This window comes from Gopherus flavomarginatus, chromosome 10 (assembly GCF_025201925.1).
Source record: "Gopherus flavomarginatus isolate rGopFla2 chromosome 10, rGopFla2.mat.asm, whole genome shotgun sequence".
NCBI classification, from domain to species: domain Eukaryota; kingdom Metazoa; phylum Chordata; order Testudines; family Testudinidae; genus Gopherus; species Gopherus flavomarginatus.
The window spans coordinates 9,989,963-10,004,829 of record NC_066626.1 but is presented as its reverse complement, the minus strand read 5'-3'; the positions used below and the strand labels follow the sequence as shown (position 1 = coordinate 10,004,829).

At 42.3% G+C, this 14,867-nt stretch overlaps 1 protein-coding gene across 10 annotated transcripts in view; it reads left to right on the top strand.

The window, feature by feature from the left end:
* The window catches only part of DIP2A (disco interacting protein 2 homolog A), a 223,301-nt gene that overhangs the window by 53,319 nt on the left and 155,115 nt on the right, over positions 1-14,867 (top strand). For 9 of the 10 annotated variants that reach the window (XR_007768344.1, XR_007768343.1, XR_007768342.1 and 6 more), the window contains exon 2: positions 5,582-5,653. The exons of the other annotated variant lie outside the window; for it this stretch is intronic. Coding sequence is in view for 3 of the 9 variants with exons in the window: in XM_050916476.1 (XP_050772433.1) it covers positions 5,582-5,653 (72 nt within the window). In the remaining 6 variants the exon portion in view is untranslated. The remainder of the gene's footprint in view (positions 1-5,581; positions 5,654-14,867) is intronic. 10 annotated transcript variants of the gene reach the window in all.

The following is a 14,867-nucleotide window of genomic DNA, read 5'->3' as shown; positions in this document are numbered from 1 at the left end:
CTGATTTTGCCTCAGATCCCTAAGTGGCTCCCTTAAAGATGGAGCTCACAACCCTGGGTTTAGCAGGCCAATGCTCAAATCACTGAGCTATCCCTCCTCCCACTTGCTCTAGAAGCAAACGATTAAGATATTTCAGAACCTGTTCAGAGATTTTCTGCACTTTATTAAATTCTTAACTCTTAATAGAAATACACAGGTATTGGGTGTGGAGCAGTGCATGTACACAGCATTGTACTACAGTAGATAGAGAATGGAACTGAGGGGCAGTAGGCCTGTTTTGTTCCTTGCTATGTTACACACTTTAGGTCACAGTGGGCCTATAAGTTCCTCAACGTCCTGATGTGTAAAATGGTGGTGGTACCCACATTTCTAGAGGGCTTTGTGGATCTGTGGTATTTAAATCTGTGTTCAGGATGGGATTTTACAAAGTGCTCAGTGTTGTTCTAGATTTTCTATCAAGCTAATGGTAAAACTCTCATTGATTCCAGTCCAAGCAGAGTGAGGCCAACATCAAGCGTATCTGAAAATCCCATCCTTGCTTTGTAAAGGACGTGATCCTTTCTGTGACGAGGCACTACAGTTACTAGATAACTAAGACTGTTGTGTACTTGAAAACAGTCATTTTTTTTCCTTTTTAATTTTCCAGGCATTAAATGACATAAAATGGCTAATCTGTAGGACTGTCAGTTGTAGTTCTAAATTGTCATACCGTAGTCAAGTCAAATTTAGTCTTGCATCTAGTACCTGATTTTTAAGAGATGTAAGGGCTTGTGTACACAGCACAACAACGTGTGCTATAGGGTGTGATTTCTAAAGCAGAGTAATAGATAGTGCACTAATTGATCTATGTAGACCCTGCTAGTGAGCACTAAAAGTTCTCTAGTGTGCTTTCATATACTTCTAGTGCACACCAGGAAGTTCTACGTGGACGAGTTAGTTTGGAACATATTAGTGCGCTTTAGAAACCACACCCTTTTAGTGCGCTTTGCCACACTGTGTAGACAAGTCCTAATACTATCCAGCAGCTGCTTGTTTGGGCTGAGCCTTTCACATGCACTTGATGAATTTGTGCATGAAAATGTGGGTACATGTGCTTTCTTAATATGCAGACCGCTCTCAGAATTTGTCACTTACTTCCCCATAGTCTGACTCATAATCTTTTCTCGATCATGCTATGCTAAATTTGTTATACCATTTTGAAAGATAATTGATGCTCTCAGTATATTTAATTAACAGAATTCTAGAAAAAATATTATGTGCCCAAAAATTCCTGTTGGAGGTCCAACCAGTTGGTGTGCTTGATGGTCCTCTACCAGGTGATCTCAACATATACCATGTGCTACACAAATCCCTGCTTATTTTCCTGAGTGTGACAAAAGTAGGGGTGGAGGATTGACGCTGAGGTTTCTTGCCTCCTTCATGTAGTTATTTTATTTTTATTGGCTACAAATATTTTCTTGGTTATTTTATTTTAAAATGGGTACAAAGATTATTTTTCAGGTTTTAAGAGTTAATATTCAAATCAAAATTTATTTTTAGTTAGCAAATAGTTGTGACTTAAGGCAGTGGGATGGTATGTGAAAGCGTTTTCAATAATGTTTCACAAACTATTCCCATGTGTTGAGGGAGTCTGCTCACCACTACCCCAGAGCTAAGGGCCCATCTGTTTCTTGTGCAGCTTCTGTTGCTACATTTTTCAGAGACATAACCATTGAAAATCAGTTAAACTGATGTGACTAAATTACCTTGTGATAAATCATAACACATTCGTCAGGTAGTTTAGAGGATAATACAGCATTTTAGAATTTACCTTTGTGTACTTGTGTGTTTAATTTTTCTAATAAGCTTAGATAAAGAAAACTCCAATCCTTTCCTTTTTCAGACATTCATTTCACTCTAACCTCTTTGACACATTTTAAAAATATGTGTATATTCTAAGCAGCAGATTGACAGCTCAAAGCATCCAAGCCAATTTCTAACTTTACACAGAGATGTTCCCAGCTGGTTCACTGGGACTGAGGAACATCAGGCGGCTTTTGTCTTGTCTAATAACTGGGGAGAAAGTCAGGCTAAATGACAGCAGCTGTGGCCCTACAACACCAGGTGTGCCTCTGGGCCTGAACTCAGGGTCCTTTTCTTTAGGAAGGGGATGAGAATTACAAAGGAATCCAACATGAACTGGGTTAATCCCACTGTGGCACTGTGTATGTGGTGGGGGTGGGGTACAATTGTAGAGTAGGGAATCCACCCCTGAGCTTTTGAGAAAAGAACAAAGAAATCTCTGCTGTGCAGAGTCTGACTTTCACTCGGGGCCCTGAAGATCTACGGAGAAGCTTTTGACTTTAGACTTTTCCTAACCTGATTCAGGAAAGCGCTCTAATTCATAATTCCTTTTTATGCAGTAGGATTAATTAACGTGCATTTGATATGTCAAAACAGAGAAAGTTTATACAATATTCTGACTCTAAGTGAGGCTTTTTTCCCTTAATGTGCTCGGGTCTGCTTCTGCTGTGAAGATCCTGTCTGTTGGCTGATGTTTGATAAGCTAATTGCCTTGCAAAGAAAGTTGACATAAGGATTATTTGGGCTGTGGTTCAGAGCTGTGAAAATGATGATCTCCCCAATATAAGGTACTATGGTAGATTTATCTCGAATTACCTGTAGCGCTCAGTGATTTTTGTAGTGTTTGCTGGGAGAAGGAGATTGCTTCTGTTCTGTTCAATAGTTTTTATTTTTAAGACAAAATATGTTTTCCCTGATAGTAGTCTTTTTACAGAACTGAAAGCAACGTATCCTGTTGTTTGATAAGCTCCCTGTCCCTTTGTATAAATGATTTTTGTGATAGATGTGCCTTTGTCATTTTGCTCCTAGAATACATCCTAGATGTATTTTTTAAATTCTTGTATTGTGAATATTTATAACTTTACAACTTTCCTAGCATACTTTTCAGTTTATATTTCAGGAAAAATACAATCCAAAATATTATTTCTCCTGTGTACAAAGTGTACTTTAAACAATATTTATAGATCTTTAGTAAAAATTTGAAGTTGTCCATGTATGTTTAATGTTTAGTTTCAACAGTTCTCAGTAATGTTAATATTTTTAAGGGTGTTTTTGAACAGTACCTGCTAGATACTGTAACCTGTTCGTGTGCTAGCATGTCATGTACACATCCTTATAGGTCTGTTTTCCTTGTAAGGATCATGGTGCTGGAATAATTTCACTTGTGTATTATCAATGAATATTGATGCAGGTAGGAACTGGGGAGTTGAGGAAAGCCTATGTTTAAAGCATATGTTATGACGGTACAGTTGAGAACACTGAAATGGTTATCTTCCAGTATTCTGAGGGAAATGGACAAGTTTTAAGGACCAGGTTTTATTCTTTTTAATGTCTGACAGGCATATGTGTTGATTCATACACATTCAAAGCCATGGGATATACATCAGTAGAGTGACTGCATACTTCGTGTTCGTCCAATGGGCATTATAGGTGCCACTTTTTTGGATGAATGCTGCGCATCAGTTATCAGCAAAGTTTATTGCTGAAACTTTTTTTATTCTCTGTTTTCCAGCCTTTAATTTTTTGATTCCCTCTCACAACAGGATGGAGACAGAAAGTTCCTCAACTTTTAGAAAGCAGTTGGTTCTGTTTGTTGATGTTACCTAATCCACGTCTAGGAGTAAATTTCATGGTTGTAGGATTTTAAAAATGTTAAATTTAATGGTTTGAGACGTTTCAATCTGAAATTTCATGATGATGTAACCGTGGAGGTCCCAACCCGAAAGGGGGTTGAGGGAGTTATAGGGTGATCACAGTATTGCCACCCTTACTTCTGCACTGCTGCTGGTGGTGGCACTGCCTTCAGAGCTGGGCAGCTGGAGAGCAGCGGCTGCTGGCCAGGAGCCCATCTCTGAAGGCAGCACAGAAGTAAGGATGGTAATATTGCGACACCCCCCTCCCCCCAACAATAGCCAGATTTCACGAGGTAGACAACATTTCATGCTTCATGATGCATTTTTCATGCCCATGAATTTGATAGGGCCATATCCAAATCCATGTACTTTTCTATACACACAAAAGAGTGTAAGCTTTTTGGTAGGACCTAGGCATTCTTTGTGTTTACATAATGTTTCTCATACTGTGGTTACTACTAGAAACAAATAATAATGTGTCTGAAATGTATTTCATAGCAGAAGCTGAGAAAATGCTTTTGACATACTGTCCCAGCTTCAGTTTATACGTTTTGCTGCAACTGCATATTTTGCTAGCACAGTAATGTGAGGTTTGCTTTGTTAGTACTATGTGTGGAACTGCAAAGTTCTGCCCCTCCGCCCCAATATGTAGTGGAAAAATACGAAAGGGGGGATAGTCCACCTTCAAGAAGCAGGGACTGTTCTGAAGAGAAATTTTGGTTTACAAATTATTGTTCCACATAGTCTGTCCTGAGCATGAGCTAAAGAGCAGATTTAAGCTATTTGATAGAAGTAATTTATGATAACTTTGCTGCAGGCTTTACGTGACGCTTTTTCCCTCTGTTTTTCAGAAGTCATGCAAATCTTAGTCCCCAGAAGTTCTCTTAACAGTAAATAAATATTTCTAGAAAAATAGAATTGTTCTACATTTCTCTTGTAGACTGGGATACGGTACGCAAAAGAAAATGTCATGGTTCGCAGAGACACAATGTATGCAAATATGGCTGAAAACGCAATGATAGTATGTCAACTATCCAGTTTATAGCAGAATCGAGATTAGTGCTGAAGACTGTTGTAATTTTGATGCAGTGTTGAAAAGAGGAAACATTAGAAAAAAAAAACAGAGCAGGTAGTAAGATCTTAAACACTTACTAAAAAAAGTACTGCACATCCATTTTGCTAAAGCATCTTCTGTTAAGCCTTCGTGTGATGAACATTTCTGGCATCACAGAATGGTCTGATTCAAAGCACGTTGTCTCTACTGGTTTCCTTTAACGCTGCAGATCTTTTGTGCTGCTGTAGAACTGTTGTGCTCTGGTAGACAGCAAATACCCTCTGCAAAGTCAACCCTTGTGCAGGTACTAATCAAACACACATGCAGGACTGACGAGGGGGCCCACAGGGGCCCCATAAGCCTGGCCTGGCGGCGGTCCAGGTTCTCAGCCAGCATTTTGGTGGCGGGGGGCCCTTCAGTGCTGCTGAAGACGTGGAGTGACCTGAAGGGTCCTCCGCTGCTGAAATGCCACCGAAGACCCGGACAGCCGCCAGGTGAGTACAAGTGCCGCAGCTCCCCCGCTTTGCCCCAGGCTCCCTGAATCCTCTGGGTGGCCCTGCACACATGCGCTCATTACAGGTCTGACTTTAGCCTGTAGACACTTCCAAGTTTTGTAACGGCTTTTTATTCTTTTTTGGTTTCATGCTGTTGTGTCCAGGTATTACAGCGCACATGGTATGTAAGGTCATGCATTGTTCCTATATCTTGCCTGATAGCTAGACACAAATGTAATTCCTTTATTTAAAAAAAAAAAATCCTAAAATACCATTCTGATAATGGATAGGTGTATTAAAACACACTGAGAAGACTTATCTTTTCTTTGTTGGTTTAGGAGACATCACTCAAAAAGGATATGAAAAGAAAAGGGCGAAGCTACTTGCACGTTACATACCACTAATTCAAGGTAAGAGATTTAAACTATCTGAAAGTTTCAGGGAAGCCTTTTGTGCTAAATGATTGTAAAAAGTGATCTTTATATCCACTAAATCCTTAATGAGCAGAAGCACCATTGTCTTGAGTTAGCGACGTTACTAACTTTATAGAAAACTCTGGGTTTCTTTGTAGTAAATAGAATTTCAGCCCCCATTGGAATATCTGAGTGGGCACATTGTGGTAGGCATCAGACTTGAATGTTAGCAAGCAGGTTAAAAAATTAAGCATCTATCTTCTACCTAGCTATCTACATCAAACAAAGTATAAGTATGCAGAGCTCTATAATGAAATATTATCAGTTGTTACTGGGAGAACTGCATGGTTACTTGCCTGCCTGGACAGGGGGAACCACATAGTGACTTGTCTGCCAGGTGCAACATCTTCGAGACATCTAGATAGACTCGTGTGTAGTGCTGGGGAGAAGCTGGTGGTCATGGTACATGTAGGTGCCAGTGACATTGGGAAGGATTGAGAGAGGTCCTGGAGGCTGCTAGGTAAGAGATTGAAGTCCAGGACCTCCATGGTAGCATTCTCTAAAATGCTTCCAGTTCCACACGCAGGGCCAGTTAGACAGGCAGAACTGCAGGATCTCAATGCATGGATGAGACAATGGTGTAGGGAGGAAGGGTTTAGATTTATTAGGAACTGGGAAAACTTTTGGGAAAGGGGGAGCCTATACAGGAAGGATGGGCTCCACCTAAACCAAAATGGAACCAGATTGCTGGCGCTTAAAATTAAAAAGGTCATAGAGCAGTTTTTAAAGTAAGGGCTGGTGGGAAGCCGACAGGTGCAGGGGAGTATGTGTTTCAGACATCCCTTATGGGAGGATGTATAAATGGAGAGTCCATATGTCCTAATGAGGACAGGATGGAAGATAAAATACAGGTAAGATCTGGTGAGAAACGGTCAAAAGAAAAAAAGTCCCATTCAATTACAGCATGTAATGGCAGACAGCTAAAAAGTGACAAGTTTTTGAAGTGCTCAAATACCAGTGCTAGAAGTCTGTCTAATAAGATGGATGAACTAGAGTGCCTTGTATTAAATGTGAGGATATTGATATAACAGGCATCCCAGAAACTTGGTGGAATGAGGATAATCAATGGGACACAGTAATACCAGGGTACAAAATATATCGGAAGGACAGAACAGGTCGTGCTGGTGGGGATGTGGCATTATATGTGAAAAAGCGTAGAATCAAATGAAGTAAAAATCTTAAATGAACCCAGCTGTACCATAGTGTCTCTCTGGATAGCAATTCCATGCTCAAATAATAAGAATATAGAAGTAGGGATATATTACAGACCACCTGACCAGGATAATGATAGTGACTGTGAAATGCTCAGGGAGATTAGAGAAGCTATTAAAATAAAAAACTCAATAATAATTGGGGATTTCAACTATCCCCATATTGACTGGGTACATGTCACCTCAGGAAGGGATGCAGAGAAAGTTTCTTGAAACCTTAAATGACTGCTTCTTGGAGCAGCTATTCCTGGAACCCACAAGAGGAGAGGCAATTCTTAATTTAGTCCTAAGTGGAGCACAGGATCAGGTCCAAGAGGTGAATATAGCTGGGCTGCTTGGTAATAGTGACCATAATATAATTAAATTTAACATCTCTGTGGCAGGAAAAACACCACAGTGGCCAACACTGTAGCCCTTAATTTCAGAAAGGGAAACTACACAAAAATTAGGAGGTTAGTTAAACAGAAATTAAAAGGTTCAGCACCAAAAGTGAAATCCTGGCAAGCTGGATGGAAACTTTTTAAAGACACCATAATAAAGGCTCAACTTAAATGTATCCCCCAAATTAAAAAACATAGTAAGAGAACCAAAAAAGAGCCACCGTGGCTAAATAACAACGTAAAAGAAGCAGCAAGAGGCAAAAAGGCATTATTTAAAACATGGAAGTTAAATCCTAGTGAGGAAAATAGAAAGGAGCAAAAACTCTGGCAAATGAAGTTAAAAATATAATTAGGAAAGCCAAAACACTATTTGAAGAACAGCTAGCCAAAGATTCAAAGTAATACCAAAAACGTTAAGTCCGTCAGAAGCAGGAAGCTGCTAAATCACCAGTGGGGCCAGTGGACGATGGAGAGGCTAAAGGAGCACTTAAAGGTGATAAGGCCATTGCGGAGAAACTAAATGAATTCTTTGCATCAGTCTTCACAATTGAGGATGTGAAGGAGATGCCCAAACCTGAGCCATTCTTTTTAAGTGACAAATATGAGGAACTATCTCAGATTGAGGTGTCATCAGAGGAGGTTTGGGAACAAATTGATAAACTAAACAGTAGTAAATTACCAGGACCAGATGGGATTCACCCAGGAGTTCAGAAGGAACTCAACTGAAATTTCAGGACTACTAACTGTTTCTTCTGTAACCTACCATTTAAATCAGCTTCTGTACCAGATGACTGCAGGATAGCTAATGTCACACAAATTTTTAAAAAATGCTGCAGAGGTGACCCCAGCAATTACAGGCCAGTAAGCCTGACATCAGTATCGGGCAAACTGGTTGAAAATATAGTAAAGAACAAAATTGTAAGACACATAGATAAACATAATTTGTTGGGGAATAGTCAATGTCATTTTTGTAAAAGGAAATCATGCCTCACCAATCTACTAGAATTCTTTGAGGAGGTCAACAAGCATATGGACAAGGGGGATCCAGTGGACATAGTGTATTTAGATTTTCAGAAAGCCTTTGATAAGGTCTCTCACCAAAGGCTTTTAAGCAAAGTAAGATGTCATGAGATAAGAGGGAAGGTTCTCTCATGGATTGGTAACTGGTTAAAAGATGGGAAACAAAGGATAGGAATAAATAGTCAGTTTTCAGAATGGAGAGAGCTAAATAAATAGTGGTGTCCGCCAGGGGTCTGTACTGGGCCCAGTCGTATTAAACATATTCAGAAATGATCTGGAATAAGGGGTAAACAGTGAGGTGGCAAAATTTGCAGATGATACAAAACTACTCAAGATAGTTAAGTCCCAGATAGACTGCAAAGAGCTACAAAAGGATCTCTCAAAACTGAGTGACTGGGCAACAAAATGGCAGGTGAAATTCGGTGTTGATAAATGCAAAGTCATGCACAATGGAAAACATAATCCCAACTATACATATAACATGACAGGGTCTAAATTAGCTTTTGCCACTCAAGAAAGAGAGCTTGGAATCATTGTGGATAGTTCTCTGAAAACATCCACTCAATGTTCCACAGCAGTCCAAAAAGCAAACAGAATGTGAGGAATCATTAAAAATGGGATGGATAGATAAGACAGAAAATATCATATTGCCTCTGTAAATCCATAGTACGCCCACATATTGAATATTGTGTGCAGATGTGGTCGCCCCATCTCAAGAAAGATATATTGGACTTGGAAAAGGTTCAGAAAAGGACAACAAAAATGATTAGGGGTATGGAACGGCTGCTGTATGAGGCAACATTAATAAGACTTGGACTTTTCAGCTTGGAAAAGAGATGACTAAGGGGATATGATAGAGGTCTATAAAATCATGACTGGTGTGGAGAAAGTAAATAAGGAAGTGTTCTTTACTCCTTCTCATAACACAAGAACTAGGGACCACCAGATCAAATTAATAGACAGCAGATTTAAAACAAAAGAGAGTATTTCTTCACACAACGCAGAGGCAGCCTGTGGAACTCTTTGCCAAGGATGTTGTGAAGGCCAAAAGTATAACTAGGTTCAAAAAAGAATTAGATAAGTTGAAGGAGGATAGGTCCATTGATGGCTGTTAGCCGGGATGGGCAGGAATGATGTCCCTAGCCTCTGTTTGCCAGAAGCTGGGAATGGGCAATGGGATGTGTCAAGATATTATTCCCACTTTGAACTTTAGCCTCCAGAAAGTGAGGACCTGCATGTACCTCTCTAAGCTTAATTCCTAACTTAGATCTGATAACGCTGCCACCAACCAAAAATATAGTGTTTTGGTACACTTTCTGTCCCCCAAAAACCTTCCCTGGGGAACCTAAGACTCAAATCCCTTGGGTCTTAAAACAGAGAGAAATAAACCTTTCCCCCTCCCAGACATTCCCTGAGAGATCACTGATCCAAACTTCTTGGATCCTAAAACAGAGAGGAATTAACCTTTCCCCCCGCTTCTCTTCTCCCACCACTCCCTGGTGAATTCAGACTTAATCCTCTTGTCTTACACAAGGAAAAAATCAATCAGATTCTTTAAAAAGAGAGCTTTTAATTAAAGAAAGTAAAAATTATCTCTGTAACATCAAGATGGAAAATGTTTACAGGGTTTAAGCTTTACATAGACTAGAGGGACTCCCTCCCCCCAGCTTAAGATACAAGTTACAGCAAACAGAAGTAAAATATCCTTCCAGCAAAATCCACATTTGCAAATAAAGAAAACAAACAAAAGTCTACTCCGCCTTCTAGCTAGTACTTACGATTTTTGAACATGAGAGACTGTTTCAGAAAGATTGGAGAAACCTGGTTGCATGTCTGGTCCCTTTTAACTCCAAGAGAGAACAAAGAACAACCCAAAAACACAAAACAAAGACTTCCCTCCACCAAGATTTGAAAGTATCTTATTCCCCGATTGGTCCTTTGGGTCAGGTGTCAGCCAGGTTCACTGAGCTGTTAACCCTTTACAGGTAAAAGAGACATTAACCTTAACTATCTGTTTATGACACGCCCCTCAAATCTCAGACAGTGTGGAACCACACTGGCGGTGATTTCTTCCTAGAACTTTAGAATAAACAGATTAATAACACACATGCACCTTTACATATATTACTAATTATTTAAACTACAAGACTTTTTACGTTTTAAAGACAATTTTTAACCTGTTGATTTTGGGAAACTTTCACGGGAGAGTGCATTAGCTACTTTGTTAGAAGCTTTTGAAATGTGTTGAATTTTAAAATTAAAATTTTGGAGAGCTAAATTCCATTGAAGAAGTTTTTTGTTGTTTCCCTTGGCAATATGAAGCCATTTTATCGCTGCATGGTCGGTTTGTAGCTGGAACCGCCATCCCCAAACATATGGGCGTAGCTTTTCCAGGGCATACACAATGCCGTAGCATTCTTTTTCACTGATTGACCAGTGGCTTTCCCTCTCAGACAGTTTGTTGCTGAGAAACACGACAGGATGGAAATTTTGATCCGGTCCTTTCTGCATTAAAATTGCTCCCACACTACGCTCAGATGCATTTGTAGTTACTAGGAATGGTTTGTTAAAGTCTGGGGCCCTTAGCACAGGGTTAGACATGAGTGTCGCCTTAAGCTGGGTAAAGGCCTTCTGACACTCATCAGTCCACTTAACTGCATTCGACTGGCTCTTTTTGGTTAGGTCTGTTAGTGGGGCAGCGATTTGGCTGTAGTGTGGTACAGATCGCCTGTAATACCCGGCCAAGCCTAAGAAGGATTGGACCTGTTTTTTTTTTACCTTGGGACAGGCCACTTTTGGATAGCATCCACCTTGGCCTGTAGGGGGTTTATTGTTCCTTGACCCACCTGGTGTCCCAGGTAAGTCACTTTGTTTTGGCCTATTTGGCACTTTTTAGCCTTAACAGTTAGTCCTGCCTGCCTGATGCGCTCAAAGACTTCTTCCAGGTGTTCTAGGTGTTCGGGCCATGAATCAGAAAAAATGGCCACATCATCAAGGTAGGCAACTGCATATTCTCCCAATCCTGCTAGGAGACCATCCACAAGTCTTTGGAAGGTGGCGGGTGCATTTCGCAGCCCGAAAGGAAGCACATTAAATTCATACACCCCTCCATGGGTGATGAAGGCTGACCTTTTTTTGGTGAGTTCATCTAGCGGTACTTGCCAGTACCCGTTGGTTAAGTCTATTGTCGAGATGAACTGGTCACGTCCCAACTTCTTCAATAGCTTATTGGTGCGTGGCATTGGATAGTTGTCGGGACGAGTTACTGCATTTAACTTACGGTAGTCCACGCAAAAGCGTATTTCTCCATCTGGTTTGGGTACCAGAACCACTGGAGATGCCCATGCACTGGTAGATGAGCGGATTATACCCATCTGTAGCATGTTTTGGATTTCCCGTTCTATAGCAGCTTGGGCATGAGGAGACACTCGGTAGGATGGGGTTCTAATTGGGTGAGCATTACCTGTGTCAATGGAGTGATATGCCCATTCAATCCGTCCTGGGGTGGCTGAGAACAATAGGGCGAAGCTAGTGCACAGCTTTTTGATCTGTTCCCGCTGCAGACGTTTCAAGGTTGTGGAGAGGGTCACCTCTTCCACACCACCGTCACTCTTTTCTTTGTAGTAGACACCTTTAGGCCACTCAGCGTCATCTTTTCCCTCGGCTTTAAACTGACAAACCTTTAAGTCTTTGGAATAGAAGGGCTTGGGAGAATTAATATGGTACACTTTAGGCTTTAGGGAGGAATTTGGAAATTCTATGAGGTAGTTAACAGCTCCCAGGCGCTCTTGGACCGTGAATGGCCCTTCCCATGACGCTTCCATCTTATGGGCCTGTTGCGCCTTCAAGACCATAACCTGGTTTCCTACCTTGAAGGAATGCTCTCTGATATGTCTCTCATACCAGGCCTTTTGGTTTTTCTGAGCATTCTTTAGGGTTTTTTTTAGCAAGGGCTAAAGAGTGTCGGAGGGTGCTTTGTAGGTTGCTTACAAAGTCCAGAATGTTAGTCCCTGGAGAAGGCGTAAATCCCTCCCATTGCTGCTTCACCAACTGTAATGGCCCCTTAACCTCATGGCCATGCACAAGTTCAAATGGTGAAATCCCTAAACTGGGATGTGGTACAGCCCTGTAGGCAAAAAGCAACTGCTGTAACACTAGGTCCCAATCATTGGAGTGTTCATTGACGAATTTATGAATCATGGCCCCCAAAGTTCCATTAAACCTCTCCACCAGGCCGTTGGTTTGACGGTGGTAAGGGATGGCAACCAAGTGATTCACCCCCTGAGCTTTCCGCAGATCTTTCATGGTCCCTGCTAGGAAATTCGTTCCTGAATCTGTAAGGATGTCGGAGGGCCAACCTACCCTGGCAAAAATGTCTGTTAGGGCCAGGCACACAGTTTTAGCCCTGGTGTTGCTTAGAGCTACTGCTTCCAGCCATCGGGTAGCAAAGTCCACAAAAGTCAGTATGTACTGCTTTCCTCTGGGGGTCTTTTTTGGGAAAGGACCCAGAATATCCACAGTACTCACTGAAATGGGACTTCAATTATGGGGAGTGGCTGGAGAGGGGCCTTGACCTGGTCTTGGGGCTTTCCCACTCTTTGGCACACCTCACAAGACCGGACATAATTGGCAACGTCCTTGCCCATCCCCTCCCAGTGGAAGGACTTCCCCAACCTGTCTTTGGTTCTGTTCACCCCAGAATGGCCACTGGGATGATTATGGGCTAAGCTTAAGAGCTTTCCTCGGTGCTTAGTTGGAACCACCAACTGTTTTTGCGGGTGCCAGTCTTCCTGGTGTCCATCAGAAAGAGTCTCCTTGTATAAAAGTCCTTGTTCTACAACAAACCGGGATCGGTTAGAAGAGCTGAGAGGCGGTGGGGTGCTCCGTGCCGATGCCCAAGCTTTCTGAAGGCTGTCATCTGCTTCCTGCTCAGTCTGGAACTGTTCCTTTGAGGCTGGAGACACCAGTTCCTCCTTAGACTGTGGACTTGGGCTTGGTCCCTCTGGAAGCGATGTAGGTGATGGGGTTGTTTTTGTTGCTAATGAACCGCTTTCCGCTGGTGCACTATGCAATATTTCAGGCTCTGGCTGAGCCTCTTGGGTTGTGTTGTCTGCTGCTTCTGGCAGTTCAGGCCCTCTGGCTTTGGGGTTGAAGATGGGTTTGCAAGCACTGGCATCAGTGCTGGCAACGGTTCTGGTGCTGGTTGCTTTTCTAGTTCCGGTTTTGGGACTGGAGGCACTGTGGCTGTTGCAGTCGTTGGCAGGAGATCTGGGTCCATCACCTCTATCTGGGTCTTTGGTAACACAGACGGGGCCCCTGTGGACGGCTCAGGAACAGGGATGGGTCTGGAAGCTTGCCTGGCTTGGCTGCGTGTAACCATTCCCACCCTCTTGGCCAGCTTCACCTGGTTGGCCAAGTCTTTTCCCAGTAGCATGAGGATGGGATAATTGTCATAGACTGCAAAAGTCCACATTCCTGACCAGCCTTTGTACTGGACAGGTAGTTCAGCTGTAGGCAAGTCTACAGATTTGGACATGAAGGAGTAAATTGTCACTTAGGCCTCTGAGTTGATGAATTTGGGGTCCACTAAGGATTGATGGATAGCTGACGCTTGTGCCCCCGTGTCTCTCCACGCAATAACCTTCTTTCCGCCCACTCTCAAAGTTTCCCTTCGCTTCGAGGGTATTTGAGAGGCATCTGGGCCTGGGGATCTTTGGTGTGATGGTGGTATAATGAACTGCACTCGGTTGGGGTTCTTGGGGCAGTTGGCCTTTGTATGTCCCAGTTCATTACATTTAAAGCATCGCCCAGCTGACTGGTCACTGGACCGAGGTGGGTTGCTGGAGACTGGTGAGGTGGGACAATAGGGAAGCTGGGGCTTTCCTTGGGTTGTAGGTGGGGTCTTGGGTTGCCCTCAGTGATAGGGTTTATTGTCTGTTTGCCCCCTGTGATATTCGCTCCCCTTGCTAGTAGCTTTTTTCTTTTTTGCCACTTTCACTCATCTGGCTCCAATCTACACCCCCTTGGTTACAGTTTTGGGCTTCCCATCTAGGATATACCTTTCTATTTCCTCGGGAACACTCTCTAAGAATTGCTTCATTTGCATTAGGAGGGACAGCTCTGGCAGAGATTGAACATTGGCTCCTGATATCCAGGCATTATAATTCTTTCCAATGTGGTAGGCGTGTCGGGTAACTGACACCTCTGGTTTCCACCTCAGGGCTCTGAACCTCAGACGGGCATGCTCAGGTGTTAGCCCCATTCTGATTCTGGCCTTGGTTTGAAAAAGTTTATAATTGTTCATGTGTTCCTTAGGCATTTCAGCCGCCACCTCTGCTAAGGGTCCACTGAGCTGTGGCATCAGCTCTGTCATGTACTGGTCTTTAGAGATGTTGTACCCATGGCAGGTCCTTTTAAAATTTTCTAAGAAGGCCTCAGTGTCATCACCTGCCTTGTAGGTGGGAAATTTCCTGCAATTGGAAACAGTACTTGGCGAAGGGTTGTTAGGGTTTGCTGGAAAATCTGGCTTAGTCTCTGTTA